This window comes from Amblyraja radiata, chromosome 5, assembly GCF_010909765.2.
Source record: "Amblyraja radiata isolate CabotCenter1 chromosome 5, sAmbRad1.1.pri, whole genome shotgun sequence".
In the NCBI taxonomy this organism is placed as follows: domain Eukaryota; kingdom Metazoa; phylum Chordata; class Chondrichthyes; order Rajiformes; family Rajidae; genus Amblyraja; species Amblyraja radiata.
The window spans coordinates 9487444-9510295 of record NC_045960.1 but is presented as its reverse complement, the minus strand read 5'-3'; the positions used below and the strand labels follow the sequence as shown (position 1 = coordinate 9510295).

General features: G+C 47.7%; 1 protein-coding gene across 1 annotated transcript in view; it reads right to left on the bottom strand.

Annotated features, from left to right (window-relative positions):
• Window positions 1-18953: 18953 nt before the first annotated feature.
• Window positions 18954-22852, bottom strand: part of kif6 (kinesin family member 6) — a 548981-nt gene continuing 545082 nt past the window's right edge. Inside the window, exon 22 of the mRNA XM_033020572.1 lies at window positions 18954-19466. Within this exon, the coding sequence (XP_032876463.1) occupies window positions 19450-19466 (17 nt within the window). The 3' untranslated portion in view covers window positions 18954-19449. The remainder of the gene's footprint in view (window positions 19467-22852) is intronic.

Here is a 22852-nt window from a genome sequence, read left to right as displayed (position 1 = left end):
GTCCAATCTCTTAAGAATTTTATATGTTTCTATAGGACTCTGCAAGATTCTAGAAGATACAAAATGCTGGAGTAACTCAGCGGGACAGGCAGCATCTCTGGAGAGAATGAATGGGTGACGTTTCGGGTGGAGACCCTTCTGTCTATTGTTTATTGTTTACTGACTATCTGTTTATTGTTACGGACAGAGACCCCCATTTGTCGCTCGGACGTTATGCTCACCCTGTGATCTCTTGACTTCTGGGCATTTCTCTCCAGCCTCTTTAAATGACCATTCATACTTCCCCCGAGGTGCTTCAAAAAAGTTAGATTCAAAGGGACTCCAAATAGTGCATAGAACACGCAGAAGACTTGTCCCCCAACTGTGCTGGGAGAGAGATTTCCAAAGCCTGGACAAATGGCAAAAAAAAATGGAGTCTAGTTCTCTTTAGCATTCCACCCTCAGTTAAATAGCATTGAAAACTGGGATGGCAGGTAGTGTCGCTGCCTCACAGCGCCAGTGGTCCAGGTTCGATTCTGACCTTGGGTGCTGTCTGTACGGAGTTTGCACGTTCTCCCCGTGACTACGTGGGTTTTCCCTCTATTCCCCTACTCTCCCGTTCCACAACTCCCCCCTCTCCCATCACCCTATAATGAAAATCGCGATTTTTTTGTTGTAAATGAAACCTCCCCGCAAGAATTTGATTAAAACAGAGTTTTTTTGAAACTCACAACTTTTTATGTAAATAAGATTCGGGATCCCATTGTGACGTCATACGCTGATAATGGGCAGTGCAAGTGGAAGTGATTTTTGTCAGTGATTTTTGGAAAGTTTAAAATGTGAATAACTTGTAAAATATACCATCAATCTGAATGAGACTTGCCACACAGCACACCACGGGACAGTGGTGAGAAAGGTAGGTCAAAATTTGTTGCGCTATCGTGTACCATTTCGGCGTAGTTTTGGGGTCACATGCATATAAACAAACAAGATGAGAGTTTTAGGGAGAGAGAGGGGGGAGGAGCGAGGGGGGGTGAGGAGGAGGGGGAGGAGCGGGGGAGGGGGAGGGGAGGGGGGTGAAAGGGGGGGTGAGAGGAGGGGGAGACAGGCTGAGGAGGGGAGAGGAGGGGGGGGGGGGTTGGGTTCATCTCTGGCAGAGTCCTGAACAAGGGAGCAGGGAGCGGCGAACATGTTAATCTCCCGCAGTCTTGAACGAGGGAGTAGGGAGCGGCAAGCGGCTTCATCTCCAGCAGCGTCTTGTGAATAGTGGGGGGGGGGAGGAGGGAGAGGTGGCGGGGGGGGGGGGGAGGAACGTCACTGGCAGCGCAAGCAAGATGGCAGCAAGCACAGCCATTTTTACGTCATCAGCGAAAGACAGTAGTTTTCCATTTCAAAGTTTTGTCAGATCTTGAACATTTTCATTATTAATTTCTGAAAAAAAGCATGACATTTTCAGATAAGGCGATTTTTGACTTCACGGGATAAATCACTACTGGAATGTGTAAATGTTTTACCGTTAGCACATCGTGTTTTCGAGAGGATGTGATTATACACACACAAACACACACATGCACATACAAGATCAGAGTTTTAATATTTAATACATACTAGACCAAGTGGGACCCGTTGGGTCCCTGTCACAAGGGAGGCCTGGTGACCACTCACCCATAGCCCCCAACTGTGCTGACATGGCAATAACTTGTAAAAAATCAGATCAATGTGAACACATCTCACTCTCACTCTTCAGTCCCCTATTCCCCTCCTCCATTATTTTTCCTCTCCCCACCCTCCACCAACCCCCTCCTCTGCTTCCTCCCCTCACCCCCTCCCTCCCCTCCTCCCTCTCCCCTCCTCCAGTACCTCGCCATCCCTCTTCCTACCCCGATCTTTCTCCATTTCCCCTCATCCCCAGCACTCTCACCCCCTCCTCTCCACCCTCCCCCTTCTTTCCCCTCTCCTCCTCCCCTCCCCACTCCCTCCCTCACCTCTCCCTCCCTCTCCTTTCCCTTACCCTGTCACTCACTCCCTCCCTCCATAACCCCTCCCTCCCCCTGCTCCCCCACTCCTCACCTCCCCCCTATCCCCCCCCCCCAATGAAAATACATATTTTTTGTAAATGGAACCTCCCCCCAAGAAAATCGTGATATTCACGATCCCATTGTGATGTCATACGCAGCTAACGGGCAGAGATAGATAGATAGATAGATAGATAGATAGATAGATAGATAGATAGATAGATAGATAGATAGATAGATAGATAGATAGATAGATAGATAGATCTGGTGCTACATTGCTACTACAGATAGCAGCAGAAGAGAGCTGCTCTCTTGAAAATGTAATTCTTCACATACTGTGGCTGAAACTCTCCTCAAAAAACCCCGCAGTGAATTATACAGTTAGAACCGTTTTCCCCAGGATGGAAATTGAAAGACTAGAGTGAATAGCTTTAAGGTGAGAGGGGCAATGTTTAAAGGAGATGTGCAGGGCAAGTTTTCTACAAAGTGCAGGAGTAACTCAGCGAGTCAAGCAGCATCTCTGGAGAACATGGATAGGTGATGTTTCAGATTGGGATCCTTCCTCCTGTATGTTCTATATTCTACGTCATTAGACGTTACCATGAGCATCTTTAATTATAGTGAGTAGGAAAGAACTGCAGATGCTGGTATAAATCGAAGACAGACACAAAATGCTGGAGTAACTCAACGGGACCGGCAGCATCTCTGGGGAGAAGCAATGGGTGATGTTTCAGGTCGAGACCCTTCTTCAGACTGATGATTATAGTGACCTTGGTAGACAAAAATGCTGGAGAAACTCAGCAAGTGAGGCAGCATCTATGGAGCGAAGGAAATAGGTAATTTTAGCCATTTTCAGTTATACCAAGAAAAAGCAACAAGACACTTCAGTCTGAAGAAGGGTTTTCGGCCCAAAACGTTGCCTATTTCCATTGCTCCATAGATGCTGCCTCACCCGCTGAGTTTCTCCAGCACTTTTGTCTACCTTCGATTGTTCAGCATCTGCAGTTCCTTCTTGAACAGGAAGTGGTCAAGATCAGACTTAGTAATATATAAATTGTCCCTAGTGTGTCGGATAGAACTAGTATGAACGTGCAGTCGTTGGTTAGTGAGAACCCGGTGGACCGAAGGGCCTGTCTCCATGCTGTATCACTAAACTAAACGGCATGCTGCCTGACCCACTGAGTTACACCAGCACCTTGTGTCTTTTTCTTTGTTAACAAGCACCGGCAGTTCCTTGTTTCCATCCTCTTGTATAGCTGTAACATTATATCCCAACTCCTGTACCCAATACCCTGAGCAATGAAGGCAAGCATGACAAATGCCTTCTTCATTACTCTGTCCACATGTGTTGCCGTCTTTTAAAAAAATCTAGAACAACAGAGTATAGAACCTAGACCTGCTCCAGTTTCAAAGACGTTCAGGTTTGTAGATTGTGTGGGAAGGAACTGCAGATGCTGGTTTACACCGAAGATAGACACAAAAAGCTGGAGTAACTCAGCGGGACAGGCAGCATCTCTGGAGAGAAGGAATGGGTGACTTTTCTTGAAGAAGGGTCTTGACCCGGCAGTAGTTTCTGGGCTTCTGCTTGTAACAATTCTCAAAATCATAGAGACATACAGCATGGAACAGGCCCTTCGGTCCAACACGTCCGTGCCGACCAAGATGCCCCATCTCAGCTAGTTCCAAGGGGTGGAAGATTGCAACCTTCACGTAGTCCGCCCTGTTTCGACTGTTTCGACTAATGCAATCAACTCGACGTGCACAAACGGAAGATCAAATAGAACAAGTTGTCCAACAACTTTAGGTTCTGCACGCCACACGGAAGAAGAAGAAGAAGCTAGTTCCAATTTGCCCGCATTTGGCTCATACCCCTCAAAACCTTACTTATCCACATATCTCTCCAAGTGTTTTTTAAATTTTGCTATTGTACCTGCCTCACTCAACAGACTCCACTGGCAGCACGTTCCATGTACCTACCACCCTCTGTGTGAAAAAGTTGCCCCTCGGGTTCCTTTTAAATCTTTCCCCTTTCACTTTAAACACATTTAACTACAAAATGTCAGGCTACAGAACTGTGCCTCGGACATGGTGGTGAGCAACACAGGGGCCCCACAGGGGACGGGTCCTCTCTCCCTCCCTGTTCACTATCTACACCTCAGACTTCAGATATAACTCTGTTTCCTGCAGAATTTTACAGATGACTCTGCAATTGTGGGCTGCATCAGTGAGGAGAGGGAAGCTGAATACAGAGGTGTAGGCAACAACTTTGTTGAGTGGTGTGGGCTGAATCACCTGCTGCTCAACACCAACAAGACTAAGGAGTCAGTGGTGGACTTTAGGAGGAGAGGAACATCCCTGTCCCCTGTCTCCATCAATGGTGTGGATGTGCAGTTTACCAGGGAGTACAAATACCTTGGAGTGTACCTGGACAGTAAACTGGACTGGTCCAGGAACGCTGAGGCCCTGAACAAGAAGGGACAGAGCCGGCTGTACTGTTTGAGAAGGCTTCGCTCCTTCAACATCTGCAGTAAGATGCTGCAGATGTTCTACCAACCGGTGGTGGCCAGTGGCATCTTCTTCACTGCCGTGTGCTGGGGCAACAGGGCGAAGGCTGCGGACGCCAACAGGATCAACAAACTCAGCGGGAAGGCTGGTTCCGTCCTGAGGGTGGAGTTGGAGTTGGATTCACGGGAGGTTGGTCTTGGAGGGGAGGATGCTCCTCAATCTGCGGAGCATCCCGGACAATACAGCTCACCCCCTCCATGACAAACTGGTCAACCTGAGGAGCACCTTCAGCCACAGACTGGTTCCACCAAGATGCAGCACAGAACGCCACAGGAGATCCTTCTTCCCTGTGGCTAGCAAACTGTACAACTCCTCCCCCCTCTGTCATGGGGTAGACTGACCCCCCCCCCCCCCCCCCCCACCCCCACCCCCCCAACCTTTCCACTCATCACATGTCTCATGTGTTTTATGACTGGTGTCAGATAAATTTCCCTCCTGGGATAAATAAAGTTCTATCGTATTGTATCGTACGTCCACTTGTTTTTGAAACCCCTACCCTGAGTGAAAGGCTCTATGCGTTCACCATGGTTATTCCCCTTGTAATTTTTATACACCTCTATAAGATCACCTCTTAGCCTCCTGCGCTCCAAAGAATAAACTCCTGGTCTTCCCAACCTCTCCCAATATCTCAGGCCGTTGAGTGTAGGCGACAGCCTCTTACATCTTCTCTGCACTCTTTCCAAATCAATGGCATCCTTCCTACAGCAGGGTTACCAAAACAGAACATAATTCTCCAAAGGCGGCTTCACCAGAACCTTGCACAACTGTAACATAACCTCCCAACTAATAAGTGCCAAGACCATCCTTCACAAATCCTCTCCAGCAACTTTCCTACCACAGATGTTAGTTTCTCCGCTTTATAGTTCCCAGCTTCTTCTCTGCAGCCCTTCGTAAATAATGGTACACAATGAACCATCCTCTTGTTTTCCGTCACCTCACCCACATCTCATGATGACTTATATATCTCAGCTGGGGCGCCTGCCTTATCTACTCCAGCTTCCCACACTCTCCTTGGATATGATAAGATCATAAATGATAGGAGCAGAATTAGGCCATTCGGCCCATCAAGGCTACTCCACCATTCAATCATGGCTGATCCATCTCTCCCTCCTAATCCCATTCTCCTCATAACCCCTGACTCTCGTACTAATCAAGAATCCATCTTTCTCTCACTTAAAAATATCCACTGTCTTGGCCTCCACAGCCTTCTGTGTGCAAAGAATTCCACACATTCACCACCCTCTGGCTAAAGAAATTCCTCCTCATCTCCTTCCTAAAGGAACGTACTTTAATTCCGAGGCTGTGACCTCTGGTCCTAGACTCTCCCACGAGTAGAAACATCTTCCCCACATCCACTCTGTGTCTGATGTATCTGATCAGGCCTGGGAGGTTTATCATCCTTCATACATTTTACCACGTCTGGCCCCTCCTCAACTGTAACATGCATTGTCTGCAAGACATCTCCATTACTCCATGTGTAGGAAGGAACTGCAGATGCTGGTTTAAACTGAAGACAAAAAGCTGGAGTAACTTGTGGGTCTCAATCCGAAACGTCACCCATTCCTTCTCTCCAGAGATGTTGCCTGTCCTGCCGAATTACTACAACTTTTTGTGTCTGTCTTCCATTAACTCCATGTCCCAAATTCCCCAGTCTTCATTTCTTTCTCCAGAGTATAAGCAGAAGAGAAACATTCATTGAGGACCTTCCCCATCCCCTGTTGCTCCACATATAGATGACCATTTTGGTTTCTGACGGGCCCTATTTCTGTTCAGTTACCCCCTTTCCCCTTAACGTACGTATAACACCTCTTTGTATTCTCCGTACCCTTATCTACCAGAGCTATCTCCTGCCCTTCTCTGACCCTCCTGATTCACTTCTTATGTGTGCTTCTCAATCGCCTATATCCCCCAGAGATTGTGAGCACCTGATCCTCCCTGCCTATATCTGGAACTTGCCTCCATCCTGTTCTTGACCAGAACCTCAATTTATTTCCTCAGGTATAGACAGGTGAGATCGATTGAGTGCCTTGAGGAGTTAAGGAGTGTAGGTGCACACTTAAAGTTGGTTTGGGAATAGCTTCATCCAAGACGGCAAGAAATTGCGGAGTTGTCTTACTGCACTTGCAAGGGCGCTGTCTGTACGGAGTTTGCATGTTCTCCCCGTGACCTGCGTGGGTTTTCTCTGAGATCTTCGATTTCCTCCCACACTCCAAAGACGTGCAGGTTTGTAGGTTAATTGGCTTGGTAGAAGTGTAACTTGTCCCTAGTGTTGTGCAGGGTAGCGTTAATCTCCGGGGATCGCTGGTCGGTCCGGGCTTGGTGGGCTGAAGGGTCTGTTTCCGCGCTGTATCTCTAAATTAAACTAAAGTTGTGGACATAGCCTAGACCATCATGCAAACCAATCTCCCTTCCATTGACTCCATCTACATTTCATGCTGCCTCAGCAAGGCCACCAACTCTGCCCTGCCACTCCCATGTTAAATGTTAAATGAATATCTAGAACCTAGAGGAGCACAAGACCAAGCCCTCTGGCTCGCAATGTATGTGCTGAACATGATGTCAAGTCCAACTCTTATCTGCCTGCACATAATCCACTTACCTCCATTCCTTGCAAGTCCACGTGCCAACGCAAAAGTCTCTTCAATGCCCTGTAAAGGAAGCAGGGAGTCTGCAGAAGGACTTGGACAGGTTGGGAGATTGGGCAAGGAAATGGCAGATAAATGGAATACAGCGTAGCAAAGTGTGCATCCATGCATTTTGGTGGTTGGAATAAAGGCATAGTCTATTTTCTAAACCGGGGCGAGGATTCAGAAATCAGACATGCAAAGGGACTTGGGAGTGCTGGTGCAGGATTCCCAAAAAATTCATCTGCAAGTCGATTCGGTGGTAAAGAAGGCAAACGCAATGTTAGCATTCATTTCAAGAGGGATTGTATACAAAAACAGGGATGTAATACTGAGACTCTACAAGGAGCTGGTCAGATCGTATTTGGAGTATTCCGAGCTATTTGGGTGAGGGTCCAGAGGAGGTTTACAAGAATTAACCACGAATGAGTGGGTTAACATATGATGAGCGTTTGATGACACTGGGCCTGAACTCACTGGAGTTTAGAAGGATGAGGGGGACCTCATTGAAAATTACTGAAGAGCAAAAGACCTGAATAAAGTGGATGGGGAGTGGATGTTTCCACTTGTGGGAGAGTCTGAGACTAGAGGCCAGAGCCCCAGTGCCTCAGAACAAAAGCACGCACCTTTAGAAAGATAAGGAGAAATGTCTTTAGCTAGAGGGTGGTGAATCGGTGGAATTGATTGCCACAGAAAGCTGTGGAGGCCAAGTCAATGGGCTTTTTTAAAGGTTGAGATGGACAGATTCTGAATTAGTACGGGTGTCAGGGGTTATGGGGAGAAGGCAGGAGAATGGGGTTGAGAGGGAGAGATAGATCAGCCACGATTGAATGGCTGAGAAGACTTGATGAGCTGAATGGCCTAATTCTGCTCCTATGACTTAGGAGCATCATATCTGCCTCAACCACCACCACTGGCAACATGTTTCTGACAGCATATAATCCTCCGACATTTCCGTCACCTCCAACAGGATCCCACCACTAGCCACATCTTCCCATCTCCATCTCTTTCCCCCTTCAGCAGAGACCGTGCCCTCTGCAGCTCCCTGGTCAACTCGTCCCTTCCCACCCAAACCACCCCCTCTCCAGGTACCTTCCCCTGCAACCGCAGGAGATGCAACACCTGTCTCTCTACCTCCACCCTCGACTGTCCAGGGACCCCGACAGTCCTTCCAGGTGAGGCAGAGATTCACTTGCACCTCCTCCAACCTCATCTACTGTATCCGCTGTTCCAGGTGTGGACTCTTATGTATCAGCGAGACCAAGCGCAGGCTTGGCGATCGTTTCGCTGAACACCTCCGCTCAGTCCGCCTAAACCTGTCTGATCTCCCGGTTGCTCAACACTGACCTTTCTGCCCTGGGCCTCCTCCATTATCAGAGTGAGGCCCAGCGCAAATTGGAGGAACAGCACCTCATATTTCTCTTGGGTAGTTTACACCCCAGCGGTATGAACATTGACTTCTCTAATTTCAAATAGCCCTTACTTTCCCTCTCTCTCCATCCTTCTCCTGTCCCAGTTCTCCCATCAGTCTGACTGTCCCCGGTTACATTTTACCTCTGTTTGTTTCGTTGTCACCTTCTCGCTGCTAACAATGATCTATTCTCCATTTTCCTTGACTGTCATCTCTCTTGATGTCTCGTTTTTACACCTTACCCTTCCTTGTCTCTGTGTCTCCCTCTCCCCTGACTCTCAATCTGAAGACGGGTCTTGACCTGCTCCAGTTTAATGGACGTTCAGGTTTGTAGATTGTGTGGGAAGGAACTGCAGATGCTGGTTTACACCGAAGATAGACACAAAACGCTGGAGTAATTCAGCGGGACAGGCAGCATCTCTGGATAGAAGGAATGGGTGACGTTTCAGGTCGGGTTGGGTCACGCCCCCGGAAAGTCACCCATTCATTCTCTCCAGAGACGCAGTGTCCATGGGGACTGTGGAGGTCTTCTGTGCACGCTGGTCACCACAGGAGGTTGAATATATTATCGATAAGAATGTTAATATTTTAATTTGATAATTTTGTTTAAGTGTTAAGAGGGAACACGTGGTGTCCATGGGGACTTTGGAGGCTTTCCATGAATACTGGTCGCCGTTGAAGGTCGAGTGTTTTGTTGATAAACGGAACACTCGACCTTCAACGGCCATTCGTGGGTCCAGTTGACGTTGATGTTATTAATTTGACGATCATTTGTTTGTAAACTGTCAGCATAGGCAGTCTTTGATTGTGTTAATACTCTATGTTTATTTTTTGAATAAAAGTAGTTTCATAATTTAAAAAAAAGAGATGCTGCCTGTCCCGCTGAGTTACTCCATCATTTTGTGGTTATCTTCAGGTTTGTAGGTTAATTGGCTTTGATAAATTGTAAATTGTCCCTAATGTGTAGAATAGAACTCGTGTGATCACTGGTCGGCACGGACTTGGTGGGCCGAAGGGCCTGTTTCTGCGCTATATACAGAGCAACATTGGCAAGTTTGCTGATGATACAAAAATGAGTGGTTTAGTAGATAGTGAAGATGGTCGTGAAAGATTGCAGCATGATCTGGATCGATTGGCCAGGTAGGAGGAGGAATGGATGATGAAATTTAATACAGAGAAGTGTGAGGTGTTGAATTTTGGGACGTCTAACAAGGGCAGGACCTACACAGTAAATTGCCGGCCTCTGGGTGGTGTTGTAGAGCAGAGGGATCTAGGAGTACAGGTGCATGGTTCCTTGAAGGTCGAGTCGCAGGTAGATAAGGTGGTCAAAAAGGCTTTTGGTACTTTGGCCTTCATCAGTCAGAGTATTGAGTATAGAAGTTGGGAGGTCATGTTGCAGTTGTATAAGACATTGGTGAGACCGCATTTAGAGTATTGTGTTCAGTTCTGGGCACCATGTTATAGGAAAGATATTGTTAAGCTTGAAAGAGTTCAGAAAAGATTTACGAGGATGTTGCCAGGACTAGAGGGTGTGAGCTATAGGGAGAGGTTGAGTAGGCTGAGTCTCTATTCCTTGAAGCGCAGGAGGATGAGGGGGGGGGGGGGTCTTACAGAGGTATACAAAATCATGAGAGGAATAGATCGGGTAGCTGCACAGAGTAGGGGAATCGAGGACCAGAGGGCATAGGTTCAAGGTGAAGGGGAAAAGATTTAATGGGAATCTGAGGTAACTGTTTCACACAAAGGGTGGTGGTTGTATGGAACAAGCTGCCAGAGGAGGTAGTTGAGGCAGGGACTATCCCATTGTTTAATAAACAGTTATGCAGGTACATGGATTGGACAGGTTTGGAGGGATATGGACCAAACACAGGCAGGTGGGACCAGTGTCGCTGGGACATTGTTGGCCGGTGTTGGCGAGTTGGGTCAAAGGGCCTGGTTCCACATTGTATCACTCTATATAACTCTATATGACTCGAAGTCTAAAGTCTAAGAGACATGGTTGACTTTCGAAACTGAACTAAAACCGAATGTTTGTTTTAAATGAATAAATGAGTTGCATTTCCACTCCCTTCCCAAATCTCTCCTCCTCAATTGGACAGTATTTGGTAAATTAAGGACGTCCACCAGTAATAGGTGCAGGAAGGAACTGGTTTAGACAGAAGATTAACACACAAAGCTGGAGTGACCCAGTGGGTCAGACCGCATCTCTGGAGCTTGTACAGATGCACCACAGAAAGCATTTTATCAGGATGCATCACAGCACGGTTTGGGAACAGCTCCATCCAAGACCACAAGAAATTGCAGCGAATTGTGGACGCAGCCCAGACCATCACACTGCCTCGGCAAGGCCAGCAGCATCATCAAGGACGAGTCTCACCCTGGCCACTCCCTTTTCTCCCCTCTCCCATCGAGTAAAAGGTACAGTGGTGTGAAAACGGACACCTTCAGATTCAGGGACAGTTTCTTCCCAGCTGTTATCAGGCAACTGAATCATCCTACCACAACCAGAGAGCAGTGCTGAACTACTATCTACCTCTTTGGTGACACTCGGACTGTCTTTGATCGGACTTTGCTGGCTTTACCTTGCACTAAACGTTATTCCCTTATCACGTATCTATACCCTGTAAACGGATCGATTGTAATCATGTGTTGTCTTTCCATTAACTGGTTCGCACGCAACAAAAGCTTTTCACAGTACCTCGGTACATGTGACAATAAATTGCTGAACTAAAAAACAAAAGGAATAGGTTGTGTTTCGGATTGAGACGTCACCTATTCCTTTTCTCCAGAGATGCTGCTTGACCCGCTGAGTTACTCCAGCTTTTTGTGTCTATCCACCAGTAATTGGACTGGGGAACATTTCACGCCTCCGTGACCAAGGAGATTATGAATCATTCACAAGCGAGCCTTATGACAGGAATACAAAGAGAATGTTGCTGACACCACTAGATCTATCACCACCTCACAGCCTTTCTTGTTTACAAAGGATTAGAGTCTGTGTACAATTGAGCTCACCTAAGTCAATGTCTGATGTCTGCTGTTTACTTAAAAAGACACTTTAGGCTGGGTCTTCTGTGAGTGCATCAAGTTGGATCTTCCGGTTGCAATACACTTTAACTCCCATTCCCATTCACATTCCCACACTGGCCTATCTGTCCTGGGCAACCTCCATTGTCAGTGTGAGCCCAAATACAAACTGGAGGAACAGCATCCCATATTTCGCTTGGGCAGCTTACACCCCAGCGCTATTAATTCTGAGGTACACACTCTGAGTTACTCCAGCATTTTTTGTGTACCTTCGATTTAAAGCACCATCTTCCGTTCTTTCCTGCGGTATTAATTCTGAGTCTGAAGAAGGGTCTCGATTCAAAACGTCACCCAATCCTTCTCTCCAGAGATGCTGGAGTTGCTCCAGCTCTTTGCATCTATCTTCGGTATTAATTTTCATTTCTCTAACTTCAAGTAAACCTTGCATCCCCTGTCTTTCTGTCGCTCCCCCCACCCTCGTCATCCTACTGGTTTCACTATCATCCTGCTGTTTGTATCCACCCGTTATCACCTTCTCCACAGCCAACAATGGACCATTGTGGGCTCCAACATTCCTTGACCTTCGTTGCTGGCTTTTATTTGTCCTTTTGCATTCCTTTCATTCATTTGTTCTTTGTACCTTTTCATGTCTCTCGTTTCCCCCTCTCCGCTGACTCTCAGTCTGAAGAAGAGTCTCGACCCGAAACGTCACCCGTCCCTTCTATCCAGAGATGCTGCCTGTCCCGCTGAGTTACTCCAGCATTTTGCGTCTGTCTTAGGAAATACGTAAGGGTCGTATAGCACAGAAACAGGTTCTTCGGCCCGACTTGTCAATGCTGACCAACAGCCGGTCCCAGTAAGGTCTGAAGAATAGACAACAAGCAGAAACGTTGCCTTTCCATGTTCTCCAAAGTTCAGTGTAGTTTATTGTCATGTGTATCGAGGTACAGTGAAAAGATTTTAGTTGCATGCTAACCAGTCAGCGGAAAGACAATACATGATTACAATCAAGCCGCCCACAGTGCATAGATACATCAAAAAGGAAATAACGTGAATGATGTTTAGCGCAAGATAAAGTCCAGGAATTCCGAATAATCCAATCGGATGTTGACTGACGTGCTGAGTTACTCCAGCACTCTGTGGCCCTCTATCCATGCACCCATTCAAATTCATTTTAAAAGTTACAATAGGTAGAGCAAAGGGGAAGATACAGAGTGCAGAATATAGTTCTCAGCATTGTTGCGCACCAGTTTCACAGACAAAGTCCAATGTCCGCAATGGGGTGGAGGTGAATCTGACAGCACCCTAGCTTATGGAAGGACCGTTCAGAAACCTGATAACAGAGGGGAAGAAGCTGTTCCTGGGTCTGGTGGTGCGCGCTTTCAAGCTTCTGTACCTTCTGCCCAACATGAGCAGGGAGAAGCTTGACCCTCGGACTGTCCTTGATCGGACTTTGCTGCCTTACCCTTACATGAAACGTTATTCCCTTATCATGTATCTATACATTGTAAATTGATGGATTGTAATCATGTATTGTCTTTCCGCTGACTGGTTAGCATGCAACAAAAGCTTTTCACTGTACCTCGGTACACCTGACAATAAACTACACTGAACTGAACCGAATGACCAGGGTGGGACAAGCCTTTGATGAAACATCTGCGGTGCAGTGCATCAGTTCCATGGATGGGGTTTTTCACGATTCCAGCACCTTGCCTTCCCCTCAGTCTCTCTCTCTCTCTCTCTCTCTCTCTCTCTGCTTACCTGCACAAACCTCTCCAGGGCAGGTCCATCCAGACAGCTATAGTTTGTGAGGAACGTCAGCTTTTCCAGTGTTTGCCTCCGCCTGTCTCTCCAGTGCCTGGAAAACGGCAGCTCCAAGGAACAAGTAAAGGAAATATCCCAGCAGCAGCACCACGCTCCAGCTGACCCTGACGCAGTAGAGAGTGAAGTGGGACATGGCTGCGGCCGTGACTTCAACACCCTGCTTCAGCACGAACCAGCGTTCACCATCTCGCTGGACGGGTGGCGTGAGATGGGTCGAACGGACGAATTATACCAGCTAGTCCCTTCTGGATGAAAACCCTTTGCTTATTCTCTCTGCCGGCCGAACCTGTTCAGCCGATATCCACCGTCAGTTTTCTGGTCCTCACAGGCTATTACACACCACTACCTCACTCAGGCTGTTGCTATCCAGCAGGGCGTGATGCAGGGGAGACAGGTTGGTGCTGGGCAGATGGTGAACAGAACAGCGCCTCGTGTTACGCTTGGGTAGCTCGCAGCCCAGCGGTGCGGACATCAAAGACAGAGACAAAACACTGGAGGAACTCAGCGGGACAGGCAGCATCTCTGGGGGAAAGGAATGGCTCCAAGATGATGCCTAATACAGGCGGCTATCTGCGTGCTAGCCACAGAAGCAGATCTACAAGCACATATATATCTGCACTGGGTGTCACTTTGGGAGGAGACCCTTCTTCAGACTGAGAGTCCGGGGAGAGGCCAACGAGAGATACAGACGGCGATGTAGAGAGATGTAGAACAAACAAATGGAAGATATGCATGAAAGTAACGTTGATGAAGGGAGCGGTCCATCGTTGGCTGTGGTGGGCTGGATGGGAACGAGTTATACGCACAATGAAACTCACCAGTAGGACAGTGAAACTAGTACACGACTAGGGTGGGGGAGGGACGGAGAGAGAGGGCATGCAAGGGTTACTTGAAGTCAGATCCGTCTGAAGAAGGATCCCGTCCCGAAATGTCACCTATCCATCTTCTCCAGAGATGCTGCCTGACCCGCTGAGTTACTCCAGCACTATTTGTGGGTCTATTCTTTGATATGAGCATTGAATTTACCAACTTTAGGCAACTAACATGCAACCACCCACTGTCTCTTCAGCCCCCACCCCTCATTTTTCCTCCTGTCTTCCCTATACCCCACCTGGATGTGCTTCCACTTATCCCTCCCCCTCCCCCCCCTACACACCCCAGGATTCCAGATTGTGTAGAACAAACCTTGCATTTGGGGACAGGTTTTGCAAGGATACTAATAAATGTGTAGTATTTAATGTAACTTTATTTTGGGACTCAAATTAGCAGTCAGATGTTCTTCCTACAGGTTTTAATGCTAAAAGCTGTTAATTGTTACCTATTACGTATGTAGAGCTGTGCGACAGTCATAGTTATAGCGTCATAGTGCACAGTACAGACCCTTCGGCCCAACTTGACCATGCTGACCAAGATGCCCCATCTTGCCAGTCTGCCTCAAAGAACCACTGATAGCCTATAAACCTCTCCTATCCAAGCATCTTTTAAATGCTATTACTGGACTTGCCTCAACCACCTCCTCTGGCAGTTTGTTCCACACACCCGTCACACTGAAAAGAAAGAGTGTGGGGATATAAGGAACTGCAGATGCTGGCATCCTGAGCTAAACACAAAGTGCTGGAGGAACTCAGCGGGTCAGGCTGTTTCTGTGGAGGGAATGGACAGGCGTCGTTTCGGATCTAGACCCTTCTTTAGACTGGCGAGAGTGTGAAGGAAGATCATAGAAACATAGAAAATAGGTGCAGGAGTAGGCCATTCGGCCCTTCGAGCCTGCACCGCCATTCAATATGATCATGGCTGATCATCCAACTCAGTATCCTGTACCTGCTTTCTCTCCATACCCCCTGATCCCTTTAGCCACAAGGGCCACATTTAACTCCCTCTTAAATATAGCCAATGAACTGGCCTCAACTACCTTCTGTGGCAGAGAATTCCAGAGATTCACCACTCTCTGTGTGAAAAATGTTTTCCTCATCTCGGTCCTAAAAGATTTCCCCCTTATCCTTTAACTGTGACCCCTTGTTCTGGACTTCCCCAACATCGGGAACAATCTTCCTGCATCTAGCCTGTCCAACCCCTTAAGAATTTTGTAAGTTTCTATAAGATCCCCCCTCAATCTTCTAAATTCTAGCGAGTACAAACCGAGTCTATCCAGTCTTTCTTCATATGAAAATCCTGACATCCCAGGAATCAGTCTGGTGAACCTTCTCTGTACTCCCTTCATGGCAAGAATGTCCTTCCTCAGATTAGGAGACCAAAACTGTTCGTATTACTCTCTGATATAGCCTGGTGGTACAATATTTGTCAGAGGGGCACAGATAGGGTAGACATTCAGAACCTTTATCCCAGGGTGGAAATATCAAAATACAAGAAGGGTTTTGCTTTAAGTTGAGAGAGGCAAAGAATAAAGAAGATGCTTGGAGCAATATTTTTACACAGAGGGTGGTGGGGGCCTGGAACGCATTGACGTGGTGGAGGCAGATAGGATAGTGGCGTTTTGGAGGCTTTTAGATAGGCCTTGGATCTGTAGGGAATGGAGGGAATGGGTTATGCGCAGGTGGATAAAGTAATGGTCTTGGCTGGTCTTTGCGGGCAGAAGGGCCTGTTCTGTGCTATTCTACGAGATGTCACTTATCCATGTTCTCCAGATTATACTGCCCGACCCATTGCCCGACCTACTCCAGCACCTTGTGCCTTCTTTTCATCTGTGAAGAGGTTGACTATCCTTTGACACTAAGACTATCCCCATTAGTTTCCAAACAACAGGCTGTCACAGGCACCATTTATTTATCTTCCGTTCAATAAGGCAAAGAGCTCGGCAAACATCACGGGACATCACTGCACTACGTTTGAAAGGCCAGTGAACTCTTAGCACCTCAATAAACGCGCACAAAAAAACCCCTCTTGTGTCGGAAGGAAAATAGGAAATGCAGGTGCTGGTTTACAACGAAGATAAACTCAAAATGCTGAAGCAACTCAGCGGGATAGACAGCATCTCCGGAGAGAAGGAATGGGTGACATTTCAGGCCGAGATTCACCGCCTTCTGACTAAATAAATTTCTCCCCATCTCCTTCCTAAAAGAACGTCCTTTAATTCTGAGGCTGTGACCTCTAGTCCGAGACTCTCCCACTAGTGGAAACATCCAAGAGCGGAACTCGCTATCAAAACATGGAGGGGACGGGGGACACAATTTTTTGGCGGCCCCGCGCGCATGCGCACACTCACACACACACACACACACACACACACACACACACACACACACACACACACACACACACACACACACACACACACACACGCGAGGCTTCGGAAGCTCAATCCAGCGCTAAAAGAGGAGAATTTAATATCGGGATCACAAAAACTTGGGGGGAATGTCCCCCACCTCTCAAAACATGGGGGGGGGGGGGGGGGGGTACGTGTCCCCTCTGCCCCCCCCCCCCCGGTTTTCCGCCCCTGGAAATGTCCACTCTATCCAAGTCTTTTAATATTCTGTACGTTTCAATGAGGTCCCCTCCCCTCATACTTCTAAACTCCAGCGAGTACAGGCCCAGTGCCGTCATACACTCATCATAGGTTAACCCACTCATTCCTGGGATCATTCTTAGGAAATGAGGTTCTCACTCATGAAGTTTCTCCAGCACTTTGTGGTTTGCCAGTAGGTTACCCTGCCAGACTATGTCAACCCTGCATTTCACTGAGTTAATTGAGTAGCACATTGGTTGAGTTTATTTGCTCTTGTGATCCAGGCAGCTTTGGGAAATCGTATCGGCCACCTACGTTGTACTGAGGTAAGGGTTGGCTGGCTTGATATGAGGCGCAAGTCACGTTCTTCGTGGGACGTTTGCATTCACAACAAAGATGGCATTCATGGACTGGACCTTTAGTGATCATAATGGCTGTATTCGTAGAATTGACGACTGTGTTGCTCGGGAACTTTATGTACGTTAGGGCGGCGCAGCGGTAGAGTTACTGCCTCACAGCGCCAGAGACCCGGGTTCGCTCCTGACTACGGGTGCAGTCTGTACGGAGTTTGTACGTTCTCCCCGTGACCTGCGTGGGTTTTCTCCGGGTCCCTCCCACACGCCAAAGACGTACAGGTTTGTCGATTTATTGGTTTGGTATAATTGTAAAATGTCCCTGGAGTGCAGGATAGTGTTGGTTTGTGGGGATCGCTGGTCGGCGCGGACTCGGTAGGATGAAAGGCCTGTTTCTGCGCCGGATCACCAAAGTTAAATAAGCTAAACTAAACATGGCAGGGCAGTGGACATTGTCTACATGGACTTTCGAAAAGACTTTGACATGGTCTGTATCTCTAAACTAAACTAAAATGCTGCCTGGTCCACTGTGACTCCAGCACTTTGAGTCTTTCCTTGGTAAACCACCATCTGTAGATCCTTGTTTCGACATTTTGCTTGCTATGGTGAGCTTCTGCTGTGCTATTAGTCCAGTTGTTTATTGTGTTTCCACAATAACTTCCCACAGCTTTCATGGGAATCCACTTCAACATGGTGGCAGCGACAGACATAGAAGAGGATCGGTGCTGGTGATTGGGCTGGGGACCCGCCTTGCTGGCACTCCAGGGGGGGCTCTGGGTGTTGTGGGGTCGGCTGTGCGAGGCGCCCAGGGGCACGGAGGTGGAGCGGTGGCCGCGGGGACGGCTCGTCGGCGGGATGCCGTGTCCGGGACGAGTTGTCGGTTCAAGAGGTCCGCACCAAGAGGCCGAGAGCGTGGATCGGACGTGGCCTGCAGTGCACTGAGCCGCGGTGGAGGACACCAACGCATCGCCAGGCCGACCCCTGCAACTCCGAGCCAGTGCCATCACCGGGACAACGGGCCTTTATGGCCAAGTTGAGACTCCACATCTTTAACAACTCGAGAGTTGAATTATACAAAATGGCGCCAGAAACGTGGTAACTGTTGGGGAATCTATTCTCCCTACACGTGTATTTAAGTATGATTGTGCCTATGTTGAGTGAAGGGCTTGTCCCACTTAGGCGATTATTTTAGGCGACTGTCATAGTCGTATCAGGTCGCCGAAAACCCGGCGACTGGATCCCCTACGACAATGTCTACGACAACCTACCAATGGAATTCACCGAAGTCAGCATCCGGCGACAACCTACGTCACCGGGCTACAACCTACGACAGCACCTACGTCAGGAGAAGTCAAGCTACACTCATTGGCGTCAACCCACAGTCGCCGAAATTTTTTGAACATGTTGAAAATCCAGCGGCGACCAGAAAGATGCTACGACTCTTTGGGTGACTGAGACTACTCACGACCATACAGGCAACACCCTGGTGACCATGTGGCGACAGCCTAGTCACCTGTAGTCGAGTTTTACTGAACTTAAAAGGAGTTTGACTGCAGCTAGGTAGATGTATACAATAAAATACCATTGATCAGGTGCCATTGCGATCACATTCATATCTCTGGGTCCAAATGAACTACTGCAGTAAGTTAACCACCACAATACCTTACCCCTGCATTTACTGAACTCACGGAGTTGCACAGTGATGAGTTTATTTGCTCTTGTGACTCAGGTGGCATTGGGAACATGTAGGGGCCACCCGAGTCTGATCATTTGGTCGATATAAAGGTCCCCCGCCTGCGCAGAGAGGCACAGCGAGCAAACATGATGATAAAATGGGACAAAGGACTGCAGGACACACCAGGTGCCAGAGAAAAGATGGCGTAGATTCCCAGCAATCTAGTAACAGTCAGGGAAACATTGAAGAGAGTGCCAGTGGACCTCTGTGAGCAATATCCCCGGGAACAATATCTTGTCCATTGAGGAGAAGATGCGATGGCAAACTTGCTGTTGGAAAGCGTAGGCAGGAAACGGACAATAATAGTTGCGCCCTGTTCCTCCTTGACATGCATTCAAACATCGGATGCTACATCTTGGAGCTGGTTCCCTGATGTCGGAAAGTGATTGCTGCTTCCCAGAACCTTCCAAGCATCAGTCCTGTCAATCCGCTGGTCATTGTCTTCGGAGGCAACTATTTAGTTCTTAGACCTGCAAAGTGAGATAATTTTATTAAGGTCAGCGTTTAAAAAAATATCAATTTGCACCATTGGTAAATAAGGACTGTGAACAGTGCTTCCTCTTTCCTGTTTCCTTCATGGTATCCCCCTGACTATTTGAGCTTCCTGACCTGACATAACATTCGTGTACAGGTGAGCAGAAGCATGTGAGCATTGAGGGAACAGTCATTGCAGATGCTCAGATTCATTCCTCAATGACTCTGCATTTGCATTGAAAGCGTTGACCTAGTGTGTTCACCCAACGAGTCCTTCGATAGGCTGCCCGAGAAGAACACAGTGCGTCGGAAGGAACTGCAGGTGCTGGTTTAAACCGAAGACAGACACACACACTGCTGGAGTAACTCAGCGGGACGAGCAGCAACTCTGGAGAAAAGGAATAGGTGACGTTTCGGGGTCGGGGCTCTTCTTCACACTGCAGTCTGAAGCTTGAGTCTGAGGAAGGGTCTCGACCCGAAACATCACCTATTCCTTTTCTCCAGAGACGCTGCCTGAACCAGGGAGCAGTGCTGAACTACTATCTACCTCTTTGGTGACCCTTGGACTATACTTGATCGGACTTTGCTGGCTTTACCTTGCACACAACGTTATTCCCTTATCATGTATCTGTACACTGTAAATGGTCGATTGTAATCATGTATTTGTCTTTCTGCTGACTGGCTAGCGCGCAACGAAAGCTTTTCGCTGTACCTCGGTACACGTGACAACAAACTAAACTAAAATGAGTTACTCCAGCATTTTGTGTCTATCTTTGGTGTAAACCAGTGCCTGCAGTACCTTCATTACCAATGGTGATGACTTCAGATTCTACGTCAGGTCCAAGAAAATGTTAGTGTAACTGATGTTTTTATTAATAATCTGGTAATTTCTTTCCTGTTAAAATGGTATGTTGTTTTTGCAGATTCATTAAATTTAAAAACTCCAGCGGTCTGGCTGGGTTTTAAATACATCACTGATGCAAGAATCCAGATACGTATAAATACCATTACTCCTGCATACTCCAAGAAGAGGTTGGACAGACTTGGATTGTCTTCTCTGGCATGTTGGAGGTTGAGGGGAGACCTTTAGACTTCAGACTTAAGAAATACAGCGCGGAAACAATTTACAATTTACAGAAGCCAATGAACTTACAAACCTGCATGCCTTTGTAGTGGGGGTGGAAACCGGAGCACCCGGAGAAACCCCACATGGTCACAGGGAGAACGTACGCACTCTGAACAGACAGCACACATTGTCAGGATTGCTTGCTACCTAATCCATAGTCATGTCTCTGGCCCTGTAAGGCAGCAACTCTACCGCTGCGCCACTATGCCATCCCTGATAAAAGTATATAACATTTTGAGAGGCACAGATAGGGTGGACATTCAGAACCTTTTCCCAGGATGGAAATAACAAAGGTTAGAGGGCCTAGCTTTAAGGTGAGTGGGGCATTAAAGGGGATGTGCGGGGTAAGTTATTTTACACAGCGGGTGGCGGGTGCCTGGATTGCGTTGCCAGGGGTGGTGGTGGTGGCAGATACGGTAGTGGCGTTTAAGAGACTTTTAAGCACACGATATACAGGGAATGGAGATAAGAGTTGGTCTTGGCATCATGTTCGGTACAGACATTAATCTATTGTGCCTGATCAGCATCGCTTAACCACCCTCCCAATCTCCACAGCCTGAACGTGTCATTACATTCTCTCACCACCGCTCCTGCTCAGTGACCTTGACCTTGGTTATAAAACCTTTCTATTCATCCCTCCACAAGCCCACCTTCCCAACCTCTGTAGCTCTGCACGGTGGCACTGCAGTAGAGTTGCTGCCTCACAGCGCCAGAGACCTGGGTTCAATCCTGACCTCGGGTGCTGTTTGTATGGAGTTTGTACCTTCTCCCTGTGACCTGCGTGGGTTTTCTCCGGGTGCTCTGGTTTCCTCCCACACTCCAAAGACGTGCGGGTTTGTAGGTTAATTGGCTTCTGTGAATTGTCCCTAGTGCATAGGATAGTGCTAGCATGATCGTTGGTTGGCCTGGACTTGGTGGACTGAAGGACCTGTTTCCACACTGTATATCTAAAATAAAGGTGACCAATCATTTGGTTACACCATATAACCATATAACAATTACAGCACGGAAACAGGCCATCTCGACCCTTCTAGTCCGTGCCGAACACGTATTCTCCCCTAGTCCCATATACCTGCGCTCAGACCATAACCCTCCATTCCTTTCCCGTCCATATAACTATCCAATTTATTTTTAAATGATACCAACGAACCTGCCTCCACCACTTCCACTGGAAGCTCATTCCACACAGCCACCACTCTCTGAGTAAAGAAGTTCCCCCTCATGTTACCCCTAAACTTCTTTCCCTTAATTCTCAAGTCATGTCCCCTTGTTTGAATCTTCCCTACTCTCAGTGGGAAAAGCTTTTCCACGTCAACTCTGTCTATCCCTCTCATCATTTTAAAGACCTCTATCAAGTCCCCCCTTAACCTTCTGCGCTCCAAAGAATATAGCCCTAACTTGTTCAACCTTTCTCTGTAACTTAGTTGCTGAAACCCAGGCAACATTCTAGTAAATCTCCTCTGTACTCTCTCTATTTTGTTGATATCCTTCCTATAATTAGGCGACCAAAATTGTACCCCATACTCCAGAATTGGCCTCACCAATGCCTTGTACAATTTTAACATTACATCCCAACTTCTATACTCAATGCTCTGATTTATAAAGGCCAGCACACCAAAAGCTTTCTTTACCACCCTATCTATATGATGTATGTCTTGTCACTTCTTGTGCTTCTTGTGCGTGGTGGTGGTGGAAAGACCCGTGATGTGCTTTGAATTATTTGACTGCAGGCCACCATTGGATTCAGACACAGCGAAACACAGACTGCTGGAGGCAGGCAGCGTCTGTGCGGAGGGAATGGACAGCCGATGTTTCGGGCAGGGACCCATCTTCAGACGGATTGTAGCAGAGGGGAAAAAGCTGGAAAGGAGAGGGAGCAGGGCAAAGCTTGGCGAGTGATAGGTGGATGCAGGTGAAGGGGGTCTGGTTAGCAGATGGGTGGGGTAGGTGACAAAGGAAATGTACAAATGATGGTTTGGTTCAGGATCCTTCTTGGAATGGGAAGGGGGGATGGGGGGCAGGAGAAAGCTGGAAAAGAGAGGTGGAGTGGGAAGGGGCAAGTGATAGATGTTTGCAGGTGAGTGAGGAGGCAGTGGTTGGCAGATGGGTTCAGTAAGTGACAAAGTCTGGAGGTGAAGAGGCCCGGATAGGGTGGATGTGGAGGGTGTTTCCACTAGTGGGAGAGTCCAAGACCAGAGACCATAGCCTCAGAATTAAAGGACGTATCTTTTAGAAATGAGATGAGGAAGAATTTCT